We start from the raw sequence: 23536 nt of genomic DNA, 5'->3' as shown, positions 1-23536 counted from the left end.
AGCCATTAACCGATTAGGCAGCAAAACAGCAAGTCAGCTGCTAACTTTTCGGATGGAGCCAATATGTCTAGTTTGAGAATGTGGCCATGCTGAGCTTACAATATGTTGCTCATCTACTAATTTTTGCTCAGTACGCTGTAGAGGAAAAAAAGCTGTAGCTCTAGATGATTTGCACAGTTACAGTACTTAACAGCCATGTACAGTAGTTGATACACAAAAGTGGTGGAGATTAACGTATTTGATCTGACATGCTTGAAGCTCATTTGAAAGTCCCAAGACAGCCCCAGACTTAAAATTTACACGCCTCTGTAGACCAGTATAAATAAAACAATAGACAATATAAAATAAACTGTAAGCTTCAGAACTTAAAGGAATGTTCCGGGTTCAATACAAGTTAAGCTTAATCAACAGTATTTGTGGCATAATGTTGATTACCACAAAAAAAATTACCACCCCCTTTTCCGGAACATTCCTTTAAAGGTGCAATATGTAACAATTTTCATGTAATATTCAGCCAATTTTTGCCAATGTGTTAACGGCTTGTAACGCAACTTAAAAAATGAGCCCTTCCCGGACTTCCTAGGTTGCCTATTAAAGCCTGTAGGCTGATTTTCATGCGAAGGGAGCGGGTCGCTTTTGCCGGGAAAATCCAAAGGATGTGACGTTTATGCACGCTCCCAAGAGCCTTGCCTCAGACAGTAATAGCTTCTCTTCCACTATTCAACAGCGACAACAAACTGCAACACTAGGTAACATTATCTTAGAGATAGAATCCAGCAAACATCTGGCTCACATTACAACACCGGCTCCTACACGAACTCAGAGTAAGCAACAAAAAAGAAAAAATTATCTACTGAATCCCATCTGGCTAAGTGGGAACGTGATCGTGGTCGAGCGAAAACTAGAGCGAACATTGGCAGGGCATTTGATTCCTGGAGGGACCTTCGTTCGGTTTTGCGGATCAAAACTGACCCTAAATTGGCATTCTTCTTATTGGACAGGTAAGCTTACATAACTGCAAAGCATGTGAAATCTAGTGCCATAAGGATTGATCTGTGTAATTTTAGCTAACTTGATCTTGCCTGCACAGTAACTGTTAATGTTAATCTGTAATTATTCAGCAAGGTAAACTACAATAACACATGAATGCTAGACAATGTTCAAGATAATGCAAAAAGACCCATTCATTAGTGTAACGTAACTTGGTTATGCAGAAAATATATACATTCTATTATTATAAAACAATAGCGCATCGATATATCAAAATGACAGTTGTGATGGAATCACATCAATGCTGAATTGTCAACATATTTATAATGTACAGTCTATTTAATAAACAGCTACTGTCATCATCCACCAAATTTAGCTAACAGCGATTGATAAAGCTGGCTAGCTAGCTAACACCGACATCGTATAAATGCAATCAATGTATCATGCAAAGAAAAGTGATTACTTCAAACTACAGTCTCACATAGTCAGACCTATATCCACACTTTGTTTTAGCCCTGTTCCAGCACTGGAGAGTCAAATATAATATATAGTCTCAAAGTTTGTAGTAAAACAATCATAACTGTGTAATTTTAGTTATGCTACCTCCTCTGTCAGCATGATGCCGGTGAATCACGTTCAGCCTCTTTGTAGGTTATGTCATTGTTTTGGCCAATGCTCGAGTCCCTATTGAGTGTGTGCACGAGCACGAGCAACAGGTAGCTGGCTGCAGTTCACTTAACAGCCACAGGTGTCATTAATAACAAGGGTTTCTGAATCTTACTTACTGCACCTTTTAAAGGGATAGTACACCCAAAAATGAAAATTCTCATTTCTCATTATTATTCATCAATTTTGAAAACTAAATTATTGCTATTATTGACATAGCAATATTGGTTAATATTATAAGTGGACCTTGGGTGGGAAAAAATGCAATTCTAAAAATGTATGAAATGATGACTATTTTCATTTTATTTTTGTACTTTGTAAATAGGACAGATTCCATGGGAGTGGAATCGGTACACAAGCTAGAAAAAAAAATTCATATCTGCTGCCTGAGAGTCACTGCTCTGTGTATCTGAAGCATGTATGCTAGCTGCCAAGCCACAGCCCTGTCGAAAAACATGATTAGTGGTATTTGAAATTGACAATGGGGAGACTACTGAATTAAGAGACAATGAAAGTAAAGGCACATACAATTACCAAGCTTAATAGCTCCCATTCATCAGAGAACTCCTGTTGCATTTCACATTCTCATGAACTCTGAAAAAATTGCAATTGAGAGGAGTAGGCTAATTAATCAACTCTATTGGACAGGCACAAAAAACAGACCTGCTGTCGTCAACTCACCACACATAAACGGAAACAAATGTAGTCCTCTTACTTCAGAGGTCTCTTTGCTGCCATCTATCTTCAGGCCTGCTGAAACGCTCAGAGCTCCTGGTCCTGATGAGGGTAAGGAAAATGACGTTCTCGTTTATATGACATTTCAGAATGTCTCTTCTGCAAAAACCCTGGAATGAATAATTTTATAATCGCTTGTAAACATGGTCACTATGATGTGCCCATACTTTGGGTGCTGCTGACCATCCCGTTAATTTAACCTTTGGTTTCATATTCTAATGCCACAATCAAACTAGGCTTTGAGAATGTGGAATTAGTTTGGACCCCCTAACACTACAAACCATGCAGCTTTGAAGTTTGCATTCTTTGAATTCAACCAAAAGGTATACAGTAGCCTACGTCTGTGTTGTTTAGATCCACAATTGGACAAATCTTTTGGCTATGCAAATTCGCAGGTTAAGAGTTCACCAAACTTAGAACCTAAACTTGGGTATGCAGCAGGGGACGAAAGTTTTTGAACTTGGGTTCGTATGCGTATGGATGGGGAAGTTAATGGAGCATGTAGTCTAGAGTGATGGTACCTTAAAAGTGGATTCACACTTATAGTGATTAAGTGGCTGGAGGTTGCCAAGACACTGTACAGTTGGTTTCTATTGGGTGTTCCTACTCCCTACAGTATCCAGTTGTATCAGGAGGTGGGGTGGGTCAGGTGAGCTCTGCTGTCTGTACTTCTGTTGGTGGCTGCTACATTTGCGTAAAGCTGCTTGTTTGTATGAATTTGAACTCTACTCAACTTTGTTACATCACTCATGGTCGCTGTGTCACCTAAAAAGTCTCATTAAAAAAACTACTTTTGGTCACCTTGTCATAGCAAATTGCTGTCATTATGAATGCACCTTCAAGTACCACACAGTTGTTTAATTAGGGCCATTGGTTATAACAGCAACAACAGCTCAGTTATTTTGATGGTAGTGAATACACAGGCAACGTGGTCAATAGCGGTGCCTGTTTGGCCGATTAAAAGAGGATGTAGTTCCCCCTTGTTTCAGTTCAAAAATCTAAGACGGTCTTGACAATGGATAATGCACATGTTGTTTACAAATTTTGTATGAATATTTTATTAATTCGATGGCCATCAGCCACCATGCTGTCTAAATGTTAACAGCAATATCAGCCATCAAAAAACCTTAATCGGTCAACCACTAAATCACCATGGCTTTACCTGCAGGACTATTCTAATTTGCTTGTTTATTTACTTTCCAGGGGGCCATTTAGCGTGGTACGACGATGCATCAACAGGGAGACGGGCCAGCAGTTTGCTGTGAAAATTGTGGATGTGGCCAAATTCACCTCCAGTCCCGGCCTCAGCACAGAAGGTAAGACACTCAATCACAATTATCCTCATTACATGGTGATTATGTGGAGATTTCATCAGCTATGGCCTTTTTGGAGCTCAGTGTTTTCTCATGAATAGGCAGGGTATGAAATTGTGGCTGGTGCATGCCCAATTTTACCAGCCACTTTGATTTTTAACAAGCTACTTAGATTTTTCATATACTGTGTAGATTATATATTTCTACTGTACAGTATATATATCATAATGATACAGTATATACAGTATATCATAATGGTAGATTCGTAACATACACATAGAGGCTAAAAAGTAGACATGCACAGAAGAGAGACTTCCTGTTTAAGCACCATCTCTGAGGCTGTTCTGAATTATTATGACTACACATGACCTGAAGTCCCAATGTCATCGTAAACCCTTTGCTTTGTACGGTAACGTATACAGCAACAGATATCTGGAATTATAATGTCAAAATACAGTGAATCTGCAGAATTGGGTTCACAATGCATGTAAAACACAAACTGCTCCATGGAAATAATGCTAACTAAACTAAGGGCACCTCCTGAGATGGTCAGAGATCATTTTCCACAGTCACATAAACAACACTATTCTAGCCAGCTGTTCCCACACAACTGACAGAGAAGAAAGTGTGAAAACTCTTCACATGCTTGTGTTCAGTGAGAAGCGCTTGCACTGTACGTGAGCAGCAGAGTGCCACTGAACCTCTGAAAACACTGAGAATCAGGCATTTCTTTTCATATGTCACTCTGAGACGTCTTACAGGTTGTTGGATATATGACCAAAATTACCCGTCACTGCACAATAAGTGCCCGCATTAGGTGGGTGCTAATTTTATACCCTGTGAATAAGCACTGAATTCTTAGAAGACTCAACACTTATTCAGGACCTTTTGTCAGGAAATTATGATGCCTACCTTTTGGAACAGCCTTCGTTTTGGGAATGTGCCTTGAAATGCTGCTGAAATAGTTATTGATGCATATGCTGTATATGAACAGAATGTATTGGGTTTAATTCACCTTAATAAAGGCTGCAATGTTCATTTCATTGTGACAGCCTATTGCCATTAGCTTAAGAATCAAACACAATCAAGTAAGACTCTACCTGTACTGAGCAGTAGAGCGTGCAACATTGGAATCAACGAGAGGACTCAGTGGTCTTTCAGCAAGTGAAATTGTAGTTGACAGAGAGAGTTATTGTAATTTACCACTTCCTCATAGTCACAAGATGTAAGAATGGAAACACATAGTAGCTGTACAGTTTCAACAAGAATTCTCCAAAGGGAGAGTGAAACCACAGATGTTCTTTTAGCAGGATGGATGCATGCAGGATGTGTGTGTGTGTGTGTGTGTGTGTGTGTGTGTGAGAGAGAGAGAGAGAGAGAGAGAGAGAGAGAGAGAGAGAGTTCTTTGCCTGTGGCTTTGTATTATCTCAGTCCACTGTAAAACATTGGTCTTATCCTCTCCTGAGTTTCACTGGCACTCACACAGTCTCTGCAAACACTCTGCCTACCTCCCATCTGTTTTCCACCTTTGTGGGAGTGAACACACTCATAATAGTTTTTCCAGAATATGCTGTTAAAAGACATGAGGCTGTGATTAAAATGTTTACTACAGTTTTGTCACTGTATTAGCTTTTAAAAACGTCAATTACTCTTGTGAAGTGAAGAAGCAACTCAATGAGCTTTGCCTCCCTATTGTTTATTTATGTTGCGAGCGCGTGCGCACACACACACATCCCAAAAGCACACCAACAGCATCCACTTTTATACCCAGAAACCAAAAAAAAATAAAATAAAAAGATAATTCTTAGTGTTTTCTGTACAACTGAAATGCAGCATTCATATTCTGTTCCAACTTTAAAAAATCTGCCTGGACTTCTAACACAGTGTCCTAACCAGGCACAAAGTAACAAGTGTCCAAAAAAACAAAAAACTTAATTGTGTCATGCCTGGTTAAGATACAGTTTAAGGGGCTGTTCAGGCAGAACATATTGCTCTTGAAAAAAGCTGTGCAAAAAAAGCTGATGCATTGCAACGGATAGAAAAGAATGTAGGTTTTCTTGGACATTTTTTTTTTTTTTAAAGTTAACAGTCTTTCTAACCTGATACAGAGTCTAAAAAAATTTGCGTTTCATGAGAATGGTCAAAGACGTCCATCTTGCACATGCTTACTGCAGAAAACTGTTGCATAACAGCGCAGATGGATTCAAAAACATCAGTGTGAACAGCCCCCAAGAGTACCAGCATTTCCCCACTTCATTCCAGTCCAACTTCAGACCTCTGCTTTTACCGTCATTATGATCCTCTTGCACCCAAATCTGTGGAATCTCTGCAGAGATCTCTGCATCTCTAAAAGAGCACCTGTTGTGGAAATTTTATATAGCTTTGAAAAAGGATGCTAGCAAATCTCTACTGTACTACTGTATGTATAAATGTTGGTGGAAAGGCATAAAAGGGATTCTAGCGTTAGCAAAGTGTTTACATCTGTATGTAAGAAACTTTACATTATATATCTATATTATATAGACATGGGGTCAGCAACCTATGGTGCGTGTGCCAGCATTGGCACGCAGAGGGGTAATCACTGGCACGCCAGAAACAGGGAGAGAGGACTAGACTATTTTATTTAGATGAAATTCCGCACCTGCATTCCAATCTACATCTTAATGTAATCCTTCCTCATGATCACGCAGCATGTTTTCATGAGCTGAATTGGAGACTAAACAAAAAGTTAAAATGTGACGAGACTGCAGTATACCCATCAGACTCGTGCAGTGCGTGCAAGTCATTAGCGCATCACGAGCCGGCAGCGCTTCACGTTTGGTTAATCATGCGAGTAAACACGCCCGCTTTGCCTCGGCCAGGCTATGAGGATGACAGCCTACATTCCGTGTTTCCTTTGTTTCTTTTTGCTTTCAGAACAACACGTGATGTAATAAGGAAAAGACCACTATTAATCCTTGAGATTTCCAACACAGCATCAGGTACACCCTCCTAAAACCAGTCACACTCAAAATTACATTAAAGGGGGACGTCGGCACAGCCATTAACTAGGAAAATAAAAAATTGGCACTCCATGTCAAAAAGGTTGCCGACCCCTGATATAGACTCTATGTATTATTGAGCAGCAGTCATGAATGGGTAAAAACACGTCTGAAGGCTGTATAAATTTGTTTGTATAAGCCAATGTGGTTTTACACTGGAATGCTGTTGTTCCCTAAATGTACAGTTTTGTGTTGTCTAGACATCTGCAGGGGGAAACTAAACCATCATCTGTGTTTCTGTAACACCTTAAAGGAATATTCCAGGTTCAATACAAGTTAAGCCCAATTGAGAGCATTTGTGGCATAATATTGATTACCACAAAAATGAATTTTGACTTGCCCCTTCTTTATAAAAAACAAAAATCTGGGTTACTGTGAGACCCTTACAGTGGAAGTGAATGGAATTGAATTTTTTCACATCATGTTGTGGGGGTGCTTTGCTGCAGGAGGGACTGGTGCACTTCACAAAATAGATGGCATCATGAGGAAGGAAAATTATGTGGAAATATTGAAGCAACATCTCAAGACATCAGCCAGGAAGTTAAAGCTCGGTCACAAATGGGTCTTCAAAATGGACAATAACCCCAAGCATACCTCCAAATTTGTGGCAAAATTGCTTAAGGACAACAAAGTCAAGGTATTGAAGTGGCCATCACAAAGCCCTGACATCAATCCGATAGAAACTTTGTGGGCAGAACTGAAAAAGCGTGTGCGAGCAAGGGGGCCTACAAACTTGACACAGTTACACCAGTTCTGTCTGGAGGAATGGGCCAAGATTCCAGCAACTTATTTTGAAAAGCTTGTGGAAGGCTACCCAAAACATTTGATGAAAGAAATAAAAGCTGAAATAAATCAACCTCTCTACTATTATTCTGACATTTCACATTCTTAAAATAAAGTAGTGATCCTAACTGACCTAAGACAGGGAATGTTTTCTATGATTAAATGTCAGGAATTGTGAAAAACTGAGTTTAAATGTATTTGGCTAAGGTGTTTCTAAACTTATGACTTCAACAATATGTGTAAACATGATTTTAGCGTGATAAAATCACTTACTAACCTTTTCTGTGTAAAGTTATAGCCTATTTTACCACTTTGTTGCCATGACAATGTAATGTCAACAGACCTTAAAATGACTGTAAAAATTACAATTTAATCAACTTCACAGCTCACATAATACACAAGTTTTAAAAGAAGAATTCATTTGTGATTATGTAAAATTTTTGGTTTCACATTTCTGCCTTTAAACCCTCTCAAAATTGGCCACATTCACCTCCATTGTAAGTCACTGGCTGTAACATCATCTGTGCTTTTTTTCTTTTTTTTTTTTTAAAGAAATAGAGGGGCAAGTCTAAATACATTTTTGTGGTTAACATTATGCAACGAATGCTGCTGATTGAGCTTAACTTGTATTGAACTCTGAATATTCCTTTAAGATTACTTGAGCTGCCTGTGAGAAATCCTTTCCAAACTCAATATAAACGATTCTGTGGTTAGGGCCAGGGTCTAAGAGTAAGAGGTAATAAATTCTCAATCTTGAGAATTTTTATTAAGGAATTGATTAAGTAGATGTATTTGACATTTGGATGAGACAGTTTGTTTTTAAATGGTTCGAAAATCATAAAGATAAAAATGCCCCTGAAAATCAAATCTAGGGGTCCCTTAATGTAATAGTTCATTTCTGACATTGCTATAAACACACATACGTTTTGTTTGCTTAAATCCAGTCTAAAAATGTCTCACGCATGCAGGGAGAAGGGAAGTAAAGCCACATAGACACAAGGATGGTTAAAAGGAAATTGATGTGCTTGGTTTAAGTTGTGTTCTTTCTTTTTATTTGTTAAATGATGGACAACATTTGAAATTATCCATCAATGTTTTTAAAACTCTTCACTCTCTCATAAACCCCCTGGAGTTCCCCATCAAACCACCGGTTCGTTTGGGAAACCTGGTGTTGTAGCTGCACTTATGACATAAATACACTAAGCTATGGATGCTTTCACACAGCATTGTAGCTCTTACCTTAAAACACTAAGGAAAGCCCACGCGATGATCTATAAAATATTTTTTACGTATCGCCTAGCCCTAATATATTGTGAAAAAACGTAATACATAATTCACACTTGACACATGTAGTGTAGACCATTCCTTTTTTGTTTTTGTTCTTCCTGTCTTTAAAGAACATCCATTTCTCCTGTTCATCATGTTTTCTGTGTTTACATCTTTGCAGAGTGCCTGGGACTGTTGAAGTTGCTCATTTTTATTCCATCTACTACAAAGCTGAGTGATGTGTTCACGTGGCTATTTGCCTCCAGTACTGGAATAGCTGAAATCCCCCCCCCCCCCCCCACACACACACATCATGCACTGCGTGGCTGCTAAACAACACAGTGCCTTTCTCAGTAAGAATTCTGACCGTTCAGTAACCCCCTGTCGTTCGCCATGTGTGTTCTTCAGCAGGTGCTTTGAGAAGGTAGTAATCATCCAGGGGTTGCAATCGAAGTTTAGCGGGATCTTCTTGATCTGGAAAAAAGGCTCAAGCAATCTGTCTAGACCAAGAGGAAATGCGCCCTCTTAGAGGCACAACGAGAGAAGGGATCCTTTATTGTCTTCCCTGCGGGAGGTCCCAAAGACTCCAACATTGCACACACAAACAGTCAAGCGTTAAGCATCGTAACTATTATAAGCATCACTGCTGCTGACCTCTTGCACTCTGAAAGGCCTCAAGAGGTTATTTCGAGGTTACTGTTACCTCTCCATTTAGTTACCCTTCTTTAAAACTATTTTTGAAAAGATTGTTTTGTATATTTTTTCAAAGCTGTTTTATTCAGGATATTTACAGAGAGGAAAGCCTCTAAACAGCCTGTGGGAAATCCACAATAATAATTTAAAAGACAGTGAATCATGAAATGATTCGTTCACAAAGCTGCAGAGGCTGTTAGACAGGGTGAACTGTTTTTTACTCTGAGGATGAGATCAGAATGGTTGGTTTGAAGCTCTTCTCTCTGAGATCTCTTGGAAACAAAAGTTGTTCTTCAAAGTATTTTGCTATTTTTAAAAGTTACTACTTCTTGCAGGTGTACTGATGGGGTAAACGTTTTTATTTCAAGGATTGTTTGAATTAAAATTCAGAAATGCAAATGCAGCTCTTCCAGGTACTTTATGGTTAATGCTAAAATGTATACCATTTAAAAAATATACTGTATATATGATGTATGATGTTATATCGTTACCTGGGTCAAGAAAGGATTGAGTCTTGACTTGAAATGATAACATTTTAATTTTCTTTTGTGTGTTTAGTATATTTCAATTCAAAATTGTGACATTTTGCAATCTTTTATGCACTTTTTTTCTCATTTATATTCGATGGATTTTGGTGCTTTGTACAAGAAGAACTTTCTGGTTTACCTAATTTTAGAACCATAGAAATAAGAGTTGAGCAGTGGTTCCCAAACTTTTTACAGTGGCGTAACCCCCCAGGCATTTAACATCCTTCTGCGTACCCTCTCTCTCACACTTGGACTATAGTCACACAATGTATTTTGAAAATGTGCACATGTAACACATTTAACTTTGTAAAATAACTCCCTTTTATCAAACATGTCATTTGTATACAACCAATCATATATATTTTGAAGAAATTACACCGATTAATGAGTTGGGTGTGCTTTTATATGACTTGCATAACTCTGCAATGTTTGGTTGTATTGGAGAGAGTTTGAGTCTTAAATTGTTCTCTACACACAGTCTGTCTCTATATTTGTTCTTCATGCTAGTAAGTGCTGAGAACCCACTATCACAAAGGTACGTTTTAGCGAAGGGCATTAATGTCTTTACAGCGTGATTTGCCAAGGTAGGATACTCTGCACGCAAGGCTATCCAGAAATCTTGCAGTGACTTTTGTGTGAAGTCAATTTTCAAAGAGCCACTTGTAGAGATTTCAATGAGACTCTCTCGCTCAGAAATGATCAAGTGTGCTGTGGAGAATAGATGGTGAATCCAGTTGTTTGCATTGTCCATCTCAGGGAAGTATCTGCACAATTGCGCTGCCAGCTCAGAAAGGTGTTTTATTATGTCACACATGACTCTGTCAGTAAGGCTGAGCTCATTTGCTAATAAAAAATCATCCAATGACAAAAAGGCCTCTGTGTTTTTCTCCTTAATGCAGGTAGACCAGAGAGTCAACTTCCTAATCATTGCCTCAATTTTGTCCTGCACGTTGAATATGGTTGTGGAAATTACTTGTAATTCGAGGTTCAGCTCATTCAGATGGGGAAAAACATCACCCAGGTAGGCCAGTATTGTGATTCAAAAGGATAGCCGATAAAAATAAAAAAAAAGACTTTAAATTCGTCCCTCAATTCAAACAGTCGCGTTAGTACCTTTCCCCTGGACAACCATCGCACATCAGTATCGAGTAATAGCATGACGTGGTCACTGCCCATTTCACTGCACAATGTAGAAAACAAACAAGCAATCGAGGGCCTTGCCTTAACAAAGTTAACAGTTCTTACAGCATTGTCCAAAACTTCCTTCAGACAGTCAGGCATTCCCTTGGTGGCCAGCGCCTCTCTGTTATCACTCCACTATGCTTCTCTGTCATGGCTTTTGCTCCATCAGTACAGATGCCCACACATTTTGTCCACAAAAGTCCATGTGACGTTACAATGCTATCTAAGAAATTAAAAATGTCCTCCCCAGTTGCCCTGCCTTCCAACGGTCTGCAGAAAAGTACATCTTCCATAATTGTACCTTTGTGAATGTACTGGACATATACCAGCAGTTGAGCTAAACCAGCTACATCAGTTGATTCATCAGTCTGTAAAGTGTAGAATTCACTGGCTTCTATGCGAAGCAATAGTTGTTTTAAAACATCTTCTGCCATATCAGCGATGCAATGAGAAAGAGTGTTGTCTGACGATGGCATCCTCTGTATTGTTTTTTTGGCTTTATCCCCAAGCATTGCACCAGCTATACCAGCCACAGCAGGAAGAATCAAGTCCTCCACAACAGTAGTTTGCCTGTCTTAGCTACTCTCTAACTGACCATGTAGGATGCTTTCAGACCCTTCCTGTTTAGGTTTTCTGATGCTGTTATAAGGGACTTACTACTCCTGAGTTGTCTTAAACGTCTTTCCAAAAAACTCTCGTTTTTTATAGCATGCTATAAAAGTAGCATGCTTTGTTTCTAAATGCTTGTGCAAAAATGCTGGTTTCATGCCGTTATGAGAGAGTACTTTTGCACATAACACACTGTGGCTGGGGATTTTCTTCACTGCCAATGTATGTAAAACCCAAAGAAATATATTTCTCATCATATTTGCACCTCTTTGATGGTCTTTCTGTGAATTGCTGGTGAAGATGAGGTAGCGTTTTAACTTCGGATACATCGCTGTCAGTCACGGTGTGAACTGGCTTGTAGCAGTGGGTGCACTCATGCTTGCTACTGATGCGCTGTTAGAGGGACTTGGGGTACTGCTGTCAGAGGACTGTGGAGCAGCAGCGTTGCTGGGAGTAGAGGTTATTTCTGTGGTTGCCGATGCGGTTGTGGGCCGAGTTCTTTGTAGCCACTTATCCATTTTAGTCTTACTAGCTATTACTTTGCTTCATCACCTAGCCATGTGCTGGCAATAAATGACATGCGGTAAGATGCGCACTTAAGCATGATGCTTGAGTGGATGCAGTTTTGACCGCAAAAGATGGGGTAATTTGATTGGATGTCATGTATTTGACCTTTATGACACTACCATTTTGCTGTTTGTACACTAGAGGGGGCACAAGTTTATTAACTTGATTTGAATGTTATTTTAGGGGCCGTTTACACGACAACGTTTTCAACTAAAAACGGAAAACTTTTTATGCGTTTTGGCTGTTCGTTTACACGACAACGGCATTTTGGGGCCTGAAAACGCAAACTTTTGAAAACGGGTTTCAAAGTGCACGTTTTTGAAAACGATGCCATTATCATCTCAGTGTAAACATACAAAAACGTGAATTTGTGAAAACGATGACGTCATGCGCACGCGTATTACATGTTCAGTCTGTAGGCATGCGCGTGAGACAATCAAAACTACAATGGTGGACTGCAGGACTGTGTTTGTGCTGCTCAGGATTTTGAGTTTATTGACGCTTCTCCAGCAAAGTGTAGATTTACTGCATCACTACTACGACCAGCAATCACCATCTTCATTGTTTGTATTCACCGCTCTGTGGAAGAATGCTTATGTGCGCAGGCGCGTAGTGTTTCTTTACAAAGTGACATTGGCAACTACTGGCCTGGCACACATAATACAGCATTTTTAGTCGTTTTCGCGGATCCGTGTGAACGGGGATATGTGAAACTTTTCAAAAACGCAAAGGAAAACTTTTCTGTTTTTAGTACATCTTTGTCGTGTAAACGTATCCTTAGAGTTAGGTGGAGTTAAATTAATGGTAAATCTCAGCATTTTGTTCGTGTACCCCCTCTGTCACCTCGTGTACCCCCAGGGGTATACGTACCCCAGTTTGGAAACAACTGGAGTAGAGCATAGACACATTTGTGTCAGTAAAAAGAGTAATTTTAAGGCAATGGTGTACCTTGGTTTCACCATGTTTATCAATACTCAAAAACCCTTGCAGTCTAGCTGGACAGATGATATGGATATCTTTATAAATTAAGCAAGTTATTGACTTATATTCTTAGATTGTTTTGCATTTGCACTTTTTTTTAAAATAAAAAAAAAACAAAATATTTGAGTGTTCACATTTCGTCTTCTCACACATTTGCACTTTTTTCCCCAAATATGCATAAAAAATGTAACATAAAATGTTGAATGGTGGCATAAGAATATCCAAGTTTTGACCTAAAAAAAAAAATCTTTAAAATTTGCAATTATTTTAACATCCCGTTATATTTTTCTTGGGGTTAGTTATACATCAGACTATATGTTGAACTTCTTGGAATGTTGGTTTGCACATATCAAATAAAGTAGCCATAATATATAGCATAGTTAACTAAATAACAAGTAGCAAGTGGGCGCTTGCTTACAGCTACGTTTGTTGCTGATGTCAGTGCTTTATAACCACTATAGGCCTGTCTTCTGAACCAATCAGTAACATCACAGGATCAACTCTGAAATTTCCTGCATTAGTGCTGGTGGTGAAGAGTAAAAAGCCCTGTCTGGTTAGCTAAATCTAATGCTGGGCTCGAGCGAATATATTGCACAGTGGAGCCTGTGCTATAACCACACCTCTGTAACCATGTCAGCAGTGGGATAAACACCGCCTCACTTGCTTTGTAATTATTGCAACACTTAAAAGACAATTAGCCTGTTCAGCAGCCTGCTGTAATGAGCCAACCTGCCACCAAAGGATGAGATATTGAGCCAAAGAAAATACTGAGAGAGAATGAAGACTTTCCAGTTCTTGTCTGGCTATCCTTCCATTTATCATGCCTTAAAGGTTAAGCCAGATGTATCCGCATCCCAACTGGCAAGACTTCAAATTGGATACTCTCATCTCAGCCACTATCTCATTGATCAAGCACTGGGTAATGAAATGCTAGATTTTTTTGCAGTATATTTTGATCACTCTCTTATTGTCATTTGGACCTAATTATTTTTTAATTAGTGGCACAGGCTAAGGCAAATATCACAATTATTTTTGTTCATTCTTGTGATTAGGAACAAACACTATCCACCTTTTTCCTGAATGCGGAAGTGTTCCACGATATGACTGTTTTCAATTTCCGGTCTCCAGTGTTTTCACTCGCATCTGCTTAAATTCTTAGTGGGTTGTGTAATGATTAAGGTATTACATTTGTAAAAATGGTCAAAAAACATGCCGATACTTCACAGAGTCGAGATGACCGTTTTTTTTTTTTTATATATATATAAACAGTGCCTCACCTGAGTGTGTATGACATGAAGCGATGGTTTAGTTACGCTGATATCATTAATATGTTGTTATGACAGCCAACAACTGCACAAGTTGAGCCTGAAATTAATTTTTATTCCAAGTAACACTTAAATGGTTGTTGTTCTCCTCTGGATCGCTCGTTTAGGCAGTTTTTTTTCTTGGCATCTCGAGACCAGAAATAGAAAACAGGCAATTAGAATCATCATGGCAACGCCTTACAACCTGACAAGGAATTGTGATAGATGTTTTTTTTTTTTTTTTTATTATTATAATTACTGAATGAAAAAAGATGCTGTATTGATTTTTGGATGTTCTCCCATGTGCGACAAGTCATAAATCGAGACAGAATTGATGCTAAATGCTTTTGATGAAATGTAATGACTTGTCTTTTAGGTCTGTAGTTGTGCTTACGGTAGAGGTCTGCAATCCGACCTGAACCTGACAGGACCCGAAAAACCGTCGGGTTTAGGGCCGGGTTCAGGTTTGTAACTGACAAATGGAGGAGTTAGGGGCTTTTAACACTGAACATGTTTTTGCGTGCGTTTGCAGTGTTTTCCATTTTTTTTCTATGTCTTTGACCGTTGCGCCCTGTTTCGCTGTTTTTCAGTCTTGCACAGGACCTCCAGTGCAAACCTCCAGAAACTCCAGCATTATTGGCAATAGATATTGAAATGCTTATGACAGACATCACAACCTTGACTTGCCTTCACCTCACAGCAACTGGCTGTGCTGCCTGTCATTTTTCACCTCTCATTTGCAATCTAAAATTCTTAAGTCTAAAATTTCCAACCTTTTTGATGCTCTCATTCTCACTTTGCACCGTCAGTCCCACAATCCCCTGTGTATGTTTCACGCTCAGTTTCTATAGAGAATGAATTGGAAATGGATGCTCATGCTCTGCTTACAATTTTTAGTGGACAGTAGGAATGTGCACGGTTACAGTTTTTCACATTCGGTTTACCTTGGGGTTTCACGAACGGTTAATCTTTTTTCGTCAGGAGTCGTGACGTGGGAATAAAGAATGTTTATTGCAATGGATATCCTCAGATACTGCTCAGAATATGGTAGCAGCAAATAAAGTGTACAGTCAGCTATAATTACACAAAACATAGATCTTCAAATGATAAAATCTCCCATTAAAGTCAAACAAAAATAATCAAACTGTCACTGTCTGGATATGTGCTCTGCCCAGGCAGGTTAACATTTCTGTGAGGCAGCTAACACAAATATTGGTGGTATTTAACCGCCAACCACTGGAGTCACATGGATTACTTTTATGTTGACTTGTATGATTTTTGGAGCTTCAGAATTTTTGCACCCATTCACATGCATTGTATGGACATACAGAGCAGAGAAATTCTTCTAAAAATCTTAATTTGTGTTCTGCTGAAGAATGAAAGTCATACACATCTGGGATGGCATGAGGGTGAATAAATGATGAGAGAATTTGAACTATTCCTTTAACAGTATATAGAAAAACAAAATATAGATAAAACATATAGAATATAGTTTATAGATAAAGTTTGTTGTAACTCTGTCAAGTTCGGGTCAGGTTGAAGACCTCTGTTGCAAGTGTAGAATAACCAAATAGTGATTTTGGTATTCGAATAGTGGCACATCGAACAGTTAACCGAATGTTGACTATCCGTGCACATCCCTAGTGGACAGGTACTAATTAAAACACTGTTGACTTGGACCTCAGCACCTCCAGCCTGCTGCTGTTTGCCTCCCCAGCATGAAACTCTCCAGGGGCTGAGAGATCAAGGGAAGTGCATGTAGTATTTGTGAATATGTTTGTGTGTGTCAGTAGCTGTCTTTGGTGATGATAGAGCCGCATTGTGTGTGTGGATGTTGCTCTGCAGGGAAACGCACTCAGTCTCTTCAATCTGTCATCACCTCTGAATCACACGCTAGCTGCAGCTTTTACTCTACGGCTGCCCTTTATAAAAAATAAAAAAAAGTGTGTGCGTGTTAACAGCGATTTCTATGTACATTTTGTGAATTTCATGTTAGTTTGTTAACTCCCACGACATACACAGGTTTGGCTTGCGTGTAAGGATGCCCACACAAGTTTACATTGCGTCAAAGAACATTGCAAATTAATTGCTTTTAATGGGATGGTGTGTCGAAAGAACATTGGGAAAAACACAAGGGTTCATGAAAGCGATGCTCCGTCACTGCAACCAAAAGCTGAAGAAATGTAACGTTTGCTGTAACACACTCTGATGCAGGGCTCTATTGACAATTTTAATAGACTGGCCCCAGAATTAATTTTGTTTTATTGTCGCATGATTTCAAACTGAACTTGCTCTTTCTAAAAACACATTATGATTCCTATCCATCAAATGCTTCATCAGAGCTTTCTCTGTTGTAAAGGCAGCGTCAGATGTCATCAGTGCTACATGTTGTGTTTTGAAATCTGAGCATCTAATGTGTTAGAATTAGTACTGGGAAATTTAACGTGTTAATTTCTGCGATTTAATATTTTTTGTTTAACACATTAAAGGGGTCATGAAATGCTATTTTTTAATAATTGTATTATCTTCATTGAGGTCCACTGATAATGTAAGTACTCAAAACAGTCATAATTTAGTAATATATGATCATTTTCCACCCTGTCTCTGGCCTTCTGTCGGTTTTGGCCTCAGCGTCTCCTTCAACGTAAATGTCCACTGTTATGATTGGCTAACATCGTACAGCCCCTCAAATACAGCCATATATATTTGAAACTCAACTGGAAGAGAATGAACAAACTCCACAATGTTATAAAGCTAAATTTCGGGGTATACACAACACACATCCAACACATTGCATCCGAATTAAACTGTGCACTCAAGCACAGCAGCACCATAAACTATCAAGCAGTCATGACATTTGAAATATTCATGAATGAAACAGTTTACTTACGGACTTGCGATCAGGTCCAAGTGTTTTTAACTGCCCCATACTTCAATAACAGTTCATTTGCAAAGCTTGAATCATGTTATGACTGGTTCACAAGCAATCCACGCTGATGTGAGCCGCACCTATAGTCCAAAGCACGATGGACAAGACGCACATCGCCAGAAACACATCAGAACTGTCAAAGACGTCCATTCCGCACCTGCTTTCCAATCTACATCTTAATGTAATCCTTCCTCATGATCACGCAGCATGTTTTCATGAGCTGAATAGGAGGCTAAGCAAAAAGTTAAAATGTGACGAGACTGCAGTATACCCATGAGACTCGTGCAGCGGGTGCAAGTCATTAGCGCATCACGAGCTGGCAGTGCTTCACGTTCGGTTAATGGCACGAGTAAACGCGCCCGCTTTGCTTCAGGCAGGCTGCGTGGATGACAGCCTACATTCCATGTTACATTTGTTTCTTTTTGCTTTCAGAACAACATGTGATGTAATAAGGAAAACGCCACAGTTTCAAAAATGAAACCACCCGAGTGAGACCCAGTGTGTGCACAATATATAGAAGGACCTGGCCATTCAGCAAGCTGCAGACAGGTATATTTGTAGGGACTGAACAGAACCCAGAGAAAATAATAGTTTTGAGACTTTTAACTTCAGCAAATGAAACTTCAGCATTCAATAAGTTTTCTATCTGTATGTATAGTGTTTAATAATGTACTGGCAATGTAAACTTAAATTTCTCTTGCCAATAAAATTTGATATGAATGGAATAGATCCATAGAGTCCACTGGATAATGGCAGAAGATTTTGCCCAAACTGTAATACAACAATTCCACTGATTTTATGGCATGTATACATATACATGTTTCACAGATTAATACCTGTAAAAATGTGTAATTAACTTTAATCTAATATATATATATATATATATATATATATATATATATATATATAATGTAAAAAAAGAATATTTTAACATGCACATATTTAAATAATTAAAAAAAATGATGACTAACTAATGTCTTGCAAGTTAAGACAAAATATTAAATATATTTATGATGCTTTTTAATGTTTGTTGTAATGTATCATGTACCATAATTTAAGTTAAAAATATTTAATCGATTCACAGCCCTAGTTAAAATGTTTCAAAATGTGTCAGTTCTTTCGTTTTATGTATGTTCTTCAAATGATAGCAGTAGATTTGATAACTTGTTATAATTCACAAAAGCATTAACTTGATCCTTCAAAATCCTTTTTCAGAAAGGCACACCTTCCTCTTCTGTTTGAGAAGGCGCAGAAGTAGACAGGGATAAAGCAGAAAGGCTCCTTTCACTTCCTCCACACCAATAGCATAACTTTAGCATCTGGTTCCATTTCTTTCTAAAGCCATTTATATCCTACTCCGCACTGCCAGAAATCCATCATTGTGTACTGGCTCTGTGCTTATATCCTTGACTGGTTGTTTTGAGTGTTCATTTGAGATATTTGACAGTTCACAAGGGTAGGAAGTGAGGTGAGGGTCTGAAATGTTTCTAAATGCTTCAGGGTTTGATCAGGATGTGGTTATGTGCAGGTTATTGGAACTGATTATTGTCAAGTGGAGTTCTGTCCAGTATGCTATTCGATGCAGTAATGAGTGTTGCCATCTTAAGAACCCACTAATTAGTGTAAATAATTCCAGGCCAAAGCACAGACTATGCGTACAGAGTATGCACATTTAGAAAAACCGGGCCGCATGTGTATAATGCTCAAGCACTTTGCTGATACACCTAGCGTACGCCACAGATCGAAGTATACTTTTGGCTTTAAATATGGGGGAGATGGAATGATTTTGAATTATATAACTTTTATATGGTCCTTCTCTTCAGTCACTTGTTTCCCAGCAAAATATTTAATGCAGTCATGTGCTGACTTATATTTATATTATTGTTCTTGGCAGATAACTTTAACCATTGCTTAAACAGGTAGTTAAGAGTACAAATTAATTATCACCAGTTATATTTAAAAAATGTCATTTTAAAATTGACAAAATGCATTGAAAATTTTAACAGATGAATCCTGACAGAGAAGATTGTTTCTAAATCAGTTATTTGTATTCTATTTATTATAGTTATGTATAAATGATGTATATTGAAGATAGATAATGAAATGTATGTTGTATATTCAGGGTGCGATTTATTTATTTATTTTAAACCAGAGGGGGGGACATGTCAATGTGACTGTAATCATTGAAATTTTAATATAGAAATTTAGACGATGGTGTAATATAGATCAAAAGCAGTCTCAAATTCTTAAACTCTAGACTAAAACCACAGATAAAAAATATTTTTACTGAATTTAATTTAATCACAATAATTAACTGTATTGACAATTAACTGTCTTATTAACTAAATGATGTTTCTCAAGTTCTCCGTGTGTCTGAAGATGTTGGTCATGTAAGAAGATACCAGAAAAAAAGACGCGCTTCACAATTTAAGATACCGCTGGCTGTTGTGTATGGATGGATACATGTTGCAGTCTCTCGTTTCGGAACATATTTTCAGGAGGGGCATAAAAAATACATAATGTGAATGGATTGTTCATATTTGTAATTAAAGAGTGTAATATTGGATTTCAGGCTCACTAATGTCACCAGTTGTGTTGTATTTAGGTAGGTATTTTAGGTATTCCAATAAATTGTTTCTAATAATCCCAGATAGGTTTCTACAGCATATGTTCATGTTTAATATTTCTTGATAATTAATCAGCACAGCTATGCATTTTCTGATGGGTTATTAACGTGTGACATGTGTAAATGCGGTGAGTTTACGCACCCATCTCTGGGATCCTATTCGAATCCAAAGTAAACATTACAGACGTCTGAAGTAATAATTAATCTACAGTCAGACATTTGTCTGGAAAACTAATCCTACACATCCAAATAGGGCTTTAATTAATAGCACCAACTACTTTTGGATATGTTAAATGCATTCAGTCTGACTAGAAACAGAGATAAAAACGTATGCCCCCGGTGATTAAAAAATGAATGACCAAAATAGGGATATCAAAAGAAGAGGCAGGGAACACCCCCCATCCCCCCCGGGAAAATCGCACCCTGTGTATATTAATATGTAATTTTGAACATTATGTATGTATATAATTTATGTATTACATACTTATGTTATCTCTTTTACTTAACATGTTTCTCTTACCCTGAGTAGTTTTGGTAGCATTACAAAATTACAAAACATGCCTTTCAGAGGTGCTGTATTATGAACAAGCAGCACAGTTTGATTCGGCACAACTAGATTGCTCCATCATCGCGCTTGCAATTTAGACCTCTTCGATGGTTATAAACAAGAGCATCAGTTTTATAGCATGCAGGAATTCCCTGCATTATGAATGCATAACTTTATTATTATTTTAATTGTGCACACTTCTCCCAATATACGTGTCGAATATCCTCTTCCTGTCTAAGTGGGCGGTGTTTGGCCAAATTAAGCTGTTAAATGGACCAGGATTTATGCTTATTGTGAAAAGTCTGGTTCAGCAAGAATAGCTTGAATGAGAGGGTTTTTTTCACATGTACAAACACACAAACAAACATTAGCTGATTTAGCCGTCAGTGCAAGCCGAGCTGAGCCCTCCCACGCAACCTCTCTGATGATGGTCTTGACTGCACAGCATGTGTAGCACAGACCACTGCTGGGTTCACATCTTTCCTCCATCTATTCTCTCTTTACCTCTCCTGCCTCACACCAGCTTCCCCGATGTGTGCAGAGTTGTCTGCATGCAGATTGATCCATGTCTTTGTTTTCCCCAATAAGTTGTCAAAACTACGCATGAAGTGATGGTCACCTTTGTAAATCAGGGTTTGAATTTATTGGTAACATTATGAAAGGAAACTAGTTGCACAGTTAACAAGCAATACGCAAAGATTTAGCGGGTGCAATAAAATAAAGGAACATTGTAAATAGGGTTGTAAATATTGGTACTGACTTTGATTCGAAAACGAATATTTACCTAATGATTATGATGCATTGTAAAATCAGAAATTTGGTCACGAATCAGTTTGATCCGATTTGATTATGAACGACTCGTACTGTAATTATATTCAAAAATATGCAGAAAATAGATTCAACGTTTTTACTGAATGTTCTTAATGAAGACAGCACAGATGTACACCAGACTTGAGCATTAGAGTCACCTATGCATTTAGGACCAAGGAGGTTTGGCTTATGTGTGGCTGCATACTGTATATAAATATAAAAAATAATACTCATGTTACATGCATTAAAGGTCTGATATGAAAAAGGAAAACATAATGCATCATAATGACTTGATACAAACTCACACACACACAAAAACAAACAGATGGCATAAGCATTGTAGATTTGCATATCATGAAACATTAACATTTATTGCAACAATAATTACAAATTAAATATGTGCAGACAGATGAGGCCCATGTTTAAATCAAGCAGGGTCATAGAATTAAATACTATCTAAAAGTAGCATATAAAGGCGGTTTTTACATGGTATTTTGTACCCGCAAGTTTCGATGGGAGAGGTGGCAGAACAGTGGCAGAGCAGTTGTGAAGCATGTTCACGAGGATGTTTCGTCTTTTTACGGCTGCCCCATGTCATTGAGGAAATTTTAATCAACCGGTATTTCGCTATTAACTGGTTAGTTCCCTTCAGGACATTCTCAAATTGCTCCCTAGATAGTGCACTATGTGGCATTCACTATAAAAAAAAGCGAGTAAATGAGTGAGTGATAAATTTGCTGATTCACATGTTTTATTCATGGTTAAACTATTTTATGGAGAAATTATGCATTCTATGGAGATATAATGCAAAATTTAATTTATCAGAACTAGACAAGAAAGCAATGATAATTAACTTGGATGCAAACAGTTATGAATAATGACACAGAAAGCCGAACTCTGCAGAATCATTTTTTCAATCCTTTTTTTCCCTATGTACGGCCACAGGGAGTGAGCTCGGCAGCATGAACTTTCTTCATTTAAAGTACGCTTTTTCCCTTCAATCTCACACGCTCCACGTCTGTTGCAAGAAGGCTTGTGTAATCTGAGACAGTATCTTTCACAGTGAGTATTAGTAATGATAATCGATTCTTAAATTCCATAATCGATTTCATTGTCAGATTGATGCATCTTTACACCCCTAATCATGAATATCACTGTAATTTTAATGCGCTTTTTATTTGGCAATCAAGTTTTCTAAAGATTGTGTCATTAGACTAGTTGCGTGAATCCCTCCTTGTCTTGTGAGGGTCTGTATACCAGCCTGCACGATCAGTGACATTTTTATTTTTTACATTGTGTGTGTAATTAGCTTTTACTATGTTTTCAAGAGCACTGTCCACCTTTGGGCTTATTTAATGGCATTTTTATGGCTGCCGGGAAGACATTGTAGAGCCATAAAAAGCATACTGAGATGTGAAGCCTTTCCGGTCTTATGTCCTCTGGCAAAAAGGGTCTATCTGTATTTCTCTCTGTCTCTCCCCCCCCCCCCCCCCCCCTTGATTGCTACATCTGATACACAGTGGTAGTGTAATCATTGTGTGATTTGACTGGAGAATTATGGTACTCTATGGTAAAATCAAATAGTACAAAGTCGTGTGTATATCTGTAGGGCTCCACACTGCAGCTGAAATGAAGAATTAAGAATTGACCCTTCGCTAAGCTACGCCACCTTGGCTACCGTTGCACGCTCTGACAAGACCTGCAGGACTTCCAAATTGGAATGAATGGGAGATTGCCGTGAATGGCGCGATATTTGGCAAAATATTCTCATAAACGGAATGGATAATATTATTACGTGGGCTGGAATGAAGGGTGGCGTAAAGCATATTTATCTGATGTTTTTATTCAATTACATGCACTAATTTGATTGAAAACTGTTGAGTATTGAGTTAAACGATTATCACAGTCACATCAAAAGACAATAGTGTCATTGCTAGTGGTTACAAATCTCATAACATCAGTGTAAG

At 38.3% G+C, this 23536-nt stretch overlaps 1 protein-coding gene across 19 annotated transcripts in view; it reads left to right on the top strand.

Moving 5' to 3' along the window:
- Positions 1 to 23536, top strand: part of LOC127447681 (peripheral plasma membrane protein CASK-like) — a 244914-nt gene that overhangs the window by 127849 nt on the left and 93529 nt on the right. For 18 of the 19 annotated variants that reach the window (XM_051709662.1, XM_051709672.1, XM_051709666.1 and 15 more), the window contains exon 2: positions 3595 to 3707. In XM_051709662.1, the coding sequence (XP_051565622.1) occupies positions 3595 to 3707 (113 nt within the window). Of the gene's footprint in view, positions 1 to 3594; positions 3708 to 18018; positions 18136 to 23536 lie in introns of those variants that run through there. The other variant, XM_051709677.1, reaches the window with a different exon arrangement.

Source organism: Myxocyprinus asiaticus, chromosome 11 (genome assembly GCF_019703515.2).
Source record: "Myxocyprinus asiaticus isolate MX2 ecotype Aquarium Trade chromosome 11, UBuf_Myxa_2, whole genome shotgun sequence".
Taxonomy (NCBI): domain Eukaryota; kingdom Metazoa; phylum Chordata; class Actinopteri; order Cypriniformes; family Catostomidae; genus Myxocyprinus; species Myxocyprinus asiaticus.
The sequence above is the reverse complement of the archived record's forward strand: the minus strand, read 5'-3'. Positions and strand labels throughout refer to the sequence as shown.